The sequence below is a fragment of the Trichoplax adhaerens genome, genomic scaffold (genome assembly GCF_000150275.1).
Source record: "Trichoplax adhaerens TRIADscaffold_5 genomic scaffold, whole genome shotgun sequence".
In the NCBI taxonomy this organism is placed as follows: Eukaryota; Metazoa; Placozoa; class Uniplacotomia; order Trichoplacea; family Trichoplacidae; genus Trichoplax; species Trichoplax adhaerens.
The window spans coordinates 5,465,737-5,476,433 of NW_002060947.1; the positions used below are offsets into that span (position 1 = coordinate 5,465,737).

The 10,697-nt window shown below is 32.9% G+C and overlaps 1 protein-coding gene across 1 annotated transcript; it reads left to right on the forward strand.

Moving 5' to 3' along the window:
* Positions 1 to 5,443: 5,443 nt before the first annotated feature.
* TRIADDRAFT_56646 (uncharacterized protein) lies at positions 5,444 to 8,478 on the forward strand (the record flags this gene model as incomplete). Its single annotated transcript, XM_002112492.1, has 7 exons — positions 5,444 to 5,471; positions 6,990 to 7,036; positions 7,348 to 7,571; positions 7,659 to 7,748; positions 7,898 to 7,962; positions 8,052 to 8,153; positions 8,342 to 8,478. 7 exons carry the CDS (start codon positions 5,444 to 5,446, stop codon positions 8,476 to 8,478), a joined length of 693 nt encoding a protein of 230 aa, XP_002112528.1.
* Positions 8,479 to 10,697: the final 2,219 nt, after the last annotated feature.

Below are 10,697 nucleotides of genomic sequence, written 5' to 3' on the forward strand. Positions count from 1 at the left end.
ATAGCTGGCATTACATGCATTTTACTGTTTATATTACTGTAATTTACAGGAAATTGATCAGAATTTATAGTTACGCCTTGCACACGAGATAATTTCAAAGTAATAATCAAATTGAATAAGGCGTTACTAGTAGTAATTAATGTATTAATTTAATTTTTATTTTGGAATAGAATATATATATAAGTTTACAGCTATTAATAACGCCTTCTAGATGGTTTAAAGAAAATTTGATTTGACAACACTGCTAGGATAAATCGTCAATAACTACATATTTCAAAGTTATTAGATAATCCAACATGTACAAAGACAACGATATTATGGCGTAATGCGATAAAACTTACCTCGATTTCAAATTAGTTGTTACTCTATAACTAAGAAATATTATTTGGGTTCATAAATTCATATTCAATAGTTATGAACAAGTCGCTTAGTTTTTTAAAGCGTAATTACTGTCAATTTTTGTCAAGGTGTTAATTTTGTATCCCTCTTAGTAGCTCGAAATATGAAAGTTGTCAGGATCTGTATACATGTACACAATGATGTATACAAGTTCGTAACTAATAATTACAACTAGTTCATTGTAACTCTACCTAAGCTTCAGTAATACTTATAAATAGTGTAAGGTATGATTGTAGGTATGACAACGATTCTAACTTCAATTTAATAATGCAAGGTGTTATAAATTGCATCATAAAATATACTCACAGCGTAGTCAAATTGCTCAAGCCACTAAAAGTTCGATTGGAAAGATATTCGACGTCATTATGGATTATCTGTCCTATTTCATTATTAAAAGTGTTACAAATTCATATTTCTACTTATAATATCAGCTTTTGCTATTTCTGAAATATCAATTTATATATACATATGCAACAGTTAAATAGTACAGAATACAGTATCCATCAACTCCACATAACGGTATAGACATACAATATTTGCAAGTTCGGATATCGCAAAAAGCTATAAGGTGGTAATAGCTCCAAATAACTGTTTCTAATCCACCTGTAATTATAATAAATAATATGCTTGAATTAAGCTTTTATGGGGTGGTATGGAATAGGGTATTTTCATTTGAAAATTTTCTTTATAACATTAGCGATAAGCTTTGAATTACATGTTTGTCTTCGTTTTATCCGTTGTGCTCAATTGGATAACAGAGATTGATATATCAACGCAACTGATCGATTGATTGTTACAAGTACAGCCAGTGACGCAAGTCGAGGAAGTAGCTAGAGAAAAGTTAAAGGTATTAAAATTTTAGCAGATATCTTAGATAGAGCAACTGTTACGATAATTAAAACTCTTTTTCATATGATCAGTCTAGTCAAATGGAGAAGGAAGCTGCTATCCAGTAAACTTACCGTTAGGTAAAAGGGCAATACATATTACTATTGACAGAGGGAGCATATACGTTGAAAGTGATATATAGCCCATCATTACTTACATTTAGCTAAATAAGATTGAAAAGAAACCTTATTATTATCATTATTATTACCTATATATTTGTTATGAATCATATGCTGTTTCGTATAAAAAATTTAATAAATTTCGATTAAACGTGATTTTACGTAGCTAACATTGGCTGCATAATATTAATATAAAACTGATCGTAATCTATGTATCATACTCTGAAATAAAAATAACTGGCAATTTTAAACATTTTAATTTTTAAATTTTAATCAAGTACAAGTAAACGGTGCTGATAACTGAAAATGTTAGATTATATCGTTGTTGAAATTGTGTATTAGAATAGATATTTTAAGATGCAATCGAGTACATCAGATGCCTGACACTTCTATCTTTAAAGATCTTTTAATGATTTCTAAATTGAAATCTCCTTGAAGAAACGAAACGAAATTTGATGATAGATTCTAACCTTTATTCGTTCAGTTTTAACCTTTGTTTTAGCGTAACAATTTGATCGTAATAGGTGAAATTGCCAGAAATTATAATATTTTTGTTATAAGGTTAATCGGCTAGTAGAAGAATTGGTGAATTTCATTGTACAACATTGATATAAGTAGATATTTAAACATTTGCATCGATTGCTAAACTAACTAAAAGCTTTCTTGATGAAAAGCGCCTTTAATCAATCTAATCACAACGGATAATCTAGAGAAAGCTTTTTAATGGACAATTTCCTGAAATTACGGAAAATGCAATGGCGATTATATTTCGAAATTTTGATTTAATTTAAATTGGCATGTGATTAGATCCAATAATAATTTGCTAATAATTGCATATGATGTCATAAACGACTTCATACGCTATTCATTGTTGGATAAAATTCTCCTTATTTTCCTTTACAATGGATTAATTAGTGACTGCTAACATGACGCCATTTATACAAATAGATCATGAAAATCATATAAGTATTTTATAATATCATTTACTATTGGAATTGGTATTAATTTTGTTTTCTCCTATTTATTATTTAAGCAATATATAGCAATCATACCGTCTTTACAATTGTGTTGAAATAAGACAAAAAATTTTACCATATGCTTACTTCTATAAACATATTGAAAAATTGGGCTTGGTCTGCAATAACGAATTGTGCAAGGTTACCAGGCATCATTATAACAGCTGATTCTATACTAGCTACAGTATATGACTCTCAATATCTTATGATAGCTCTTCATTTTGACAATTTTACTCCGTGGTATTGTATAAATATGAATGGTTTTTGCACGCTTGTTATAGTAACAGTATTTGCTGAGAGCTCAAGGCACTCCAACTAAAGTTCTAATAGTATACCCTGTTTACGACTAATAATTTTCTTTATTACTTGGTATTCTCTTAACCAATCACTATCGATATCGTATACATCTATCACGTTAGATAGTAATCGCTTGGTAATTTTGTTCATCATGGTAGAATTATATGGTAGAATTATAGGTAACTTTACTGCAATAGTTGTTCTATTATCCGGCTAATGCTACAGTAGTGAGATAACAAGCAACAATAATATGTATATCTTATTGTCACAAAACTACTTTGCAACCAGATAAAGTAATGTATGATCAATAAGTCAATTCCTTGAACCACGTATCAAGAAACGATATCTACACTATCAGAAACACTTTTGCTCTATTAGCAAACTAGACAAAGACTTAAACGCCTCGTATTCTGCGTTAAACACTAAGTTTAAGAATCGACTTTATTACACGATATACTTCATTTATATACAGTACTCTTCCTCAATAGTTCATGAATCATAGTTAGTACGATTGACTTTGGAATCATTCACTGAATTAGATAATAATTTTAGCTACTGCTCCCTTAATACAGACAACAGTATTTACAAACATAGACATATGATGACTAATACAGAATAGTCAGATTACGATAAGTCTCCTATCACAGAACATTTCGACGATAATTTACAATCTACCATAAGTAAGTTACAATCACAATGATTCGAACTGTAATTAGATAATTTGCATTCCTACTATAACTATTAATTTCAGTATGTGTACATGTGTCACTGTCATAAAAAGTCAGTACTATGTTAAAACACAGTATATCCAAATTAGAAGTTAACTAAATAAGGACTAGCTAACAGAATTATCCTAACATAGATATTTCTACTCTAATACAGTATATAACACTGTCACACTTATCTACATATACTTGTATATAATACAGATATTTATTAGATGGGAATAAGAACGCCTTAGCAATACAGTACAATTCTTTATATATTTTTATTATCATCACCCATGCGTGTATTTCAGATGCAATTCTAGTCCTTTCTTGATTTCAATCGTCAATTCTTAACCACATTACAACAATTTAATTATCTATTTTTCAAATGGGATAATTTCTCCTACTAAAAACTTCTGTTTACTCACTTTCTCTTTCATGATATTCTCATTTCAAGATTAAATTAAAACCGGATGTAGGGTGTTTTACTAAAAAATTTTCTTGAAGAGTAAATATTTGTAGTAAATTTCTGTATACCAGCAATGCGTATGTAAATAAATCAAGCATCACCATAACTTTGTACTACATTATTGTTACGGAGCTTGATGCTCCTTGATAAGTGGCTAGTAGTAAAGCTGTCAACCTATCGTTGGACTCGATTTTTATAGTATGGGAACAAGTTCGTTTTCCTTTACTGAGGGTCTGCGGAGTTAGTCGAGGAACCTTAAGAGTAGATAGTTTACTTTATGTACGATCACGAAAGCTGTTTTGTGACAATTATTTAGGTTTGTTACAACTACGATTGCAACACAAACGACTAACGAATACTACAAGATCGATTTCCAATCAATTTCTCAATCGTCCCACCAATTGAGCTAAGCCCTACAGCAATTAACTATAAGTCTGTGAGCGTTTACAAAGGTTAGACAACGATGTGCTAGATCGTCTCTCAAACTAGTATCCAAAATCTCGTACAAAAACAATCAACAGCTGTGTACGGCAACTTAAGTTCATTTCTCAGCAAGTACAAATGTTCCCTCCAACATCTAAACCGAATATGATATTTCTAGAAATCTTCAGATCAAGATAACCTAAACCCAGTTTAGATGAGTTATCCAATCACACAATGACAACGCATGCTAAATATTTCCAACACGACTACACTTAACCTTAATCAAAAACAATCAATTACTTCACCAAGTCTAAACATAGACAACCGGAAAATACATAAGATGATTCACCTATTTTCTAGCAGTCTTTGCACGACAGTACTATACAAATGATGACTAGGCATGATTTCGTAGCTCAATTTAATTGCTAATTTTCTACAGCCCTGTTACGGCTATGTCATACTGAATGCTTGCATAATGAATTCTACTGTTTGTATATATCACTGCTATGCAAAATTGATAATTTTGCTATGACAATTTTGCATAGCAGTGGATATATATATCGTTCATTTCAGTATTGTGTACAGTTCGCCTAAGTATTGTCGAACACGATATCATGTAGTCATAAGCATTACCATAATATCATACTACATTAACGCTAGCCATGGACAACGAGGGAAATAATTCCCAAATAGATCATGCAATTTACATATTTTCTAGCAGTCCTTGCACTTTAGTACTATACGAATGATGACTAAGCGTGATTTCATTGCTAAATTTGTCGCTAATTTTATTATACTGTCTAAAAAGATGCTCATTGCTCAAAGGCAGCGATCATGTTCGAGTAAAAGGTGCAGTACAACGAGGGTGTCCAATACTCAGTGTCCTGGACGAGAGACAGTATAGCAGCAATGGACCCACTAGGTGTAATTTTGTCATTGGTTACTACCAGCTGCTCATACCATAGTAAACTATAATACTGTTGTCATGGTAAAATTGTAATAGGAATGATTTGTACAGTACTGCCATACGTAAACTAGGCTAGTGGAAGTTTCTGCCTGCTTCTTGCTTAGCTCTTTCCATTATGCCATCAAGAAATCTGTGACTCTATAATTTCAACAAGAAAAATGGCTGAAACTGATGCAGTAAACGATGGTTTGTAATTCATGATAGTCAAATTTCTTAACAAGATTGTTTCTACCTTCTTAATAGCAGCAATGATTGCATCGAAGGATGCAATGTTATGATCGTCCTAGAAGGATCATATTCCTGCATATTTCTACCTCAACGAATACTGTACTGTAGATAATAACTTATAAATAACTGATTCTATTTTTAAAAAGTCATGCTTAAATAACGTTCTACAGATTGCATAATACTTCTCGTTGCTCGTATGTCAAGTATGTAACTGGCGAATACTGTACTGTAGATAGTGTTATAAATAACTGATTCTACTTTGAAAAAGTCTTGCTTAAATAACGTTCTACAGAGTGCATAATACTTCTCGTTGCTCGTATGTCAAGTATGTAACTGGCGAATACTGTACTGTAGATAGTGTTATAAATAACTGATTCTACTTTGAAAAAGTCTTGCTTAAATAACGTTCTACAGAGTGCATAATACTTCTCGTTGCTCGTATGTCAAGTATGTAACTGGCGAATCGTACAGTAGATAATGTTATAAATAACTGATTCTATTTTGAAAAAGTCTTGCTTAAATAACGTTCTACAGAGTGCATAACACCCCTCGTTGCTCGTATGTCAAGTATGTAACTGGCGAATCGTACAGTAGATAATGTTATAAATAACTGATTCTATTTTGAAAAAGTAATGCTTAAATAGCGTTCTACAGAGTGCATAACACCCCTCGTTGCTCGTATGTCAAGTATGTAACTGGTGAATACTATACAGTAGATAGTGTTATTTATAACTGATTCTATTTTCAAAAAGTAATGCTTTAATAACGTACTACAGAGTGTATAATATCTCTGTACGTTGTTCGTATGTCAAGTATGTACCTAGTGAATATTTTTGGATTCTTGTTTGCCAATTTACCTTCGTAGTGCTATTGCACTGTATTTTAATCTCTCAAAGTAGGCTTAATTAAAGCAACGCTTTGTGCAGATTGTAAACGTACTGTAGGGATTAGAGTCTAAGACTACAGCACACAGCCTTATTCTATTCTTGCGTAAGATACAACTTTCATACGTTGTATTTTACACCTCAGTTAACAACTGTTGATCAATCTCTTTTTGATAACCCATTAATTACTGAAATCGATTGATAGTAATAACAATTTATAATTCTGTATCATTTTTATGGCATTTATCATTGAACATTATTGGGTATTCGTGTTACATTTCAATGATGCTAGCCTCAAGCACAATATTGAAAGACTAAAAATGTTATTGCACATAGAAGGATGAAGTGTTAAAAAACAAATTAATAGTATAACAGCCAGATTGCACTATGCTTGCTATCGATCAAAAGTGTTGCAAATAGGACTGATTTGATAAATCAGATCAATTTCCACATCGTATATTAAAATATTTTCTAGCTGCTAGTCCACTACTTACAGCTTCTGTATATAACTCTCATTGCGTTACAATTCCTGTATAAAATTAAAATAAAATTCCAACCTAATCTTTTCTATTCTGCCTTTTATTCTGTATAGACTTACTGCACCAATCCATTAAAAGGAAAAAATCAAGCGGCAAAGAAGTAAGTTTAGTCATAATCCCCGACGTTAGGCCGTAATTTCTGCTTGAAATAATGTCACAAAACGAATCTGCCAATATTCTAAGTACGAGTACAAATACGCTGCTGCATACGTGCATCAATTCGTCTTAGATTGCTCGTCTGTTTGAGATATCGCCAAAGGACATCGATGATAGTATACAAAGTAGTACAGTATATTAAGCTTGAAAGTAATCGTACACTCAATTTTATTGGTGCATAAGCATACTAAGATAGAAAATAGTAATAAGTGTCTCTTATCTCTTTCTATGGTGATATTTATGAATACTGTCCAGAGACAGAAGGCTCAAGCGATGGTAACCTCCTTTCTAAATAATCATTTGCCCCCAAGGTATAGAATTTCCAACGAGAATTATCTGCAAGTTATTCAAAAGAGTATTACTCTTGAAAATAAGGGTATCACTAAGATACAAAAAGCTAAAAAAAAGCGATGTAACATAACTCCATATCGAGAAAAACACAGAGAAAAACTACACTGCAGCTTGGAACTTAGTCAAAGGTACGTTATATAAATCTCTATCAACAATTCCCAGGCATTGCCTTAATTGATAGATGTTAGTTGCTAACATAGCTTTAAATGATGCAGGTTTGATGATTATATGCCACTACATAATTTATGGGTCGATTACATGTCCTGCCTTCTCAACATACAGAAACGAAGTACAACTTCAACCTGGTAAGCAGCTGACCTGATGTGATATACTTGATTTACCGTAACCAAAACAGTTATGACTTTGAACTTTATAAAAATTACCACAGAGATTTACGTGATGATTCATCATTATGCATAAATTTGATAATGGAGGTATAAACATTGTCTTTCAGCAGTCTAAGCAAGGAATATACTCAGAAACTTTTAAAAGCGGATTATCACGGCTGCTGGATTACCGGTACAAATGCCACTATGCGTAATTCCGTATTGCGAAACCTTTCATTATTTAATAATTTAATCACTTAAACTTTACACTTTACATTCCAGTGACTCGATCTAGGTGTCCGTCCTACATTGGCATATCTGGAATTGTGTTACAAGAAACCAAAAATGCTCTTACATTAATTGCACCCAGTAATAAAGTCAAATGTAATTATCCAGTAATGATTGAATATTTAACACACAATATTTTAGTGAAAATTTTTTTGTATGATAGTTTGTTACTGTACTGCCAGAACGTTCAATAGTAATTCTATAATTATAGGTTGTTGTATTTAATTTTCTGCTTAACTGCATCAATCCCATAAACTCAATGAATCATCCTTCATTTATGATAGGCATACCGAAAACAAACAACATTTTCACCTTCAAAATTGGAGATTTAGTTTTTACTCTCTATGGTAACCAGTTTCGATATAGGTCAACTGACAGGGCTGCAAGAAAATTCAAGCTAAAATCAACGATTGATTTGTGAATCAGTATTCATGCTTCAATTTTGATACAAGGCTGTATTAATTGTACTGTATTTGTTCATGATTCGATTTCTAACCAATTGTTATATTAACAGAAAATCTTTAGCGATATTTAATTTAAGCCTTATTTGGTAATCCACTTGAAAATATTGATCTTTCTTGGATGCTGTTACGCATTCTCGAAGCACTCTAGGCTATTTAAGAATTCTATATTTCGAGAAAAACATATGTGTACAGTAAATGTATGTGTAAATAATACATAAAATATACAGTAATACGTGAGTGAATTATCGATAATTATAATTCATGTACGGAGTATGCACGAAATCGGATATGCTAAGCGCAAATTTTTACTCTTCAATGGGCAAAGATTTGGGCCCTAGTTAGAAGCCAAAGCCGTACACTATAAATAGTAAGTAAGAAAATCTAGATGCCATTCATCAATAGACTAGGCGATGCTAACATCACATTTATTACAGTAGAAATTGAATTCTTATAATGATTATTTGTAAATTCGCCCAGTGGGAATCACCACCTGGCATTATTTCAATCGGTGCCGTAGAATATAAACCCAGTTCAGTAGATAGGGGTGTAACACAGTCAATAGTAGCTATTCGATTATATTCTTACTGATATTAGCAGTCATTCATTACTTATAATGACGACATGGATTCATTTTTTTTCATCTTTATGCAACGCTAATTTTGCATTACTTGAATTTCTTGTCAGAATTTTCTTTTTTAAAGTAGGTATGTATACTAGTATGGGAAGTTGAAGACGTTGCCAAGTACTGTTTGTTAGTTACGGATACCCACCCATACAGTAATAGCTGACATTTGATCCGGAAGCATTGATGTTTTTAGAAAGGAAGGGTGAGGGAGCTAATGCTGTAACGTCTAATCCTATTGCCATATTTCAATTTGAGCAATATGACGATTCAAAGAATTGTGTTGTAGATGTATCATTTCCCCTATCAGTTATTCTGTAACTTAGGCGTAGTAACTACTGTAATTAGCAGATTAATCCATTCAATGAAGGGTATTAACAGTATTATAGTCTAGCACGGTCATTATTGATATTTCTTGATGATATTTATGTTAGTCAATCGTATGCGTACACGTGGACAGTGAGCAGTACAGTACTGTGCACCGTGCAGTTCTGTCGAGCCAGTCATCTAGCTCATTTACAGTATACTGTACTGTACAGTACAGTGTAAAGTTGTCCCTTTTGAGCATAAAGTTAACCAACCATAAGAAACTAGAATACTGTACTGTACTGACTGACTTACCGTACAGTATCATGCTACAGTACTACTGTACACTGTACACTGTACACTGTCGTACGCGCCCGAGAACCCTGCAATTGGCATACTGTACAGTACCGTACTGTACACAGTATGTACAGTACAATGCAGGCCATACTTTACACTGTAGAGTATTCAACATTTTGATACACGATTGAACAGTACAGTACAGTACTGCTCCAACATTACTTGTCAACGCACATGGGGAAGAGGTCAGCCCAGCACTCAGCAGTTCCCCCAAAAATAAAAAACAGATGAAAAAGTGACCACATCCCACCGTGCTACACAGTGCAGTGTAAACAGGGAAAGTACTGTACAGTACAGTATGTACTACAGTACTCAGTGTTTGTATCACAGTTATCATCACACAGTACAGTACAGTACTACAGTAGTGTACACTGTGCAGTACAGTACATGTACTGTACGTATTAGAAAGGTTGTGTGATAGCATGCGAGTACGTCTGAGCGGATCAATATTAAACCGGGAAAGCTGGTCAAGAAGTGAGAAAGACGTTATCGTTCTTTTAGAAATCCCTTCTTTGAAGTAGCCCCTGGCGTAAAATACAGTAAAAGAGAACGTCAAACGTCTGGCCCTCCCTCCACGACTATTGTGCTGTACAACAATTTAATAATAATAATAATGATAATAAGTATAATTAATTATTATTATATAATATATTGTACTGTACAGTACTGTACAGTGTACAGTGTTATACAGTACTGTACTGTACAGTACAGCACACTACTTTACAGTACAATGTATACTGAGTGTACAGTACTGTACAGTACTGTACTGTACAGTGCAATGAGACCCAAGTGCAATACACTACAAATACTGGATGCAGTACAGTACTATAGAGTACTGCACACTGGTAACCGTTATGTGAGTGCAATTGGCAGACGGACAGAAGCTGTCCC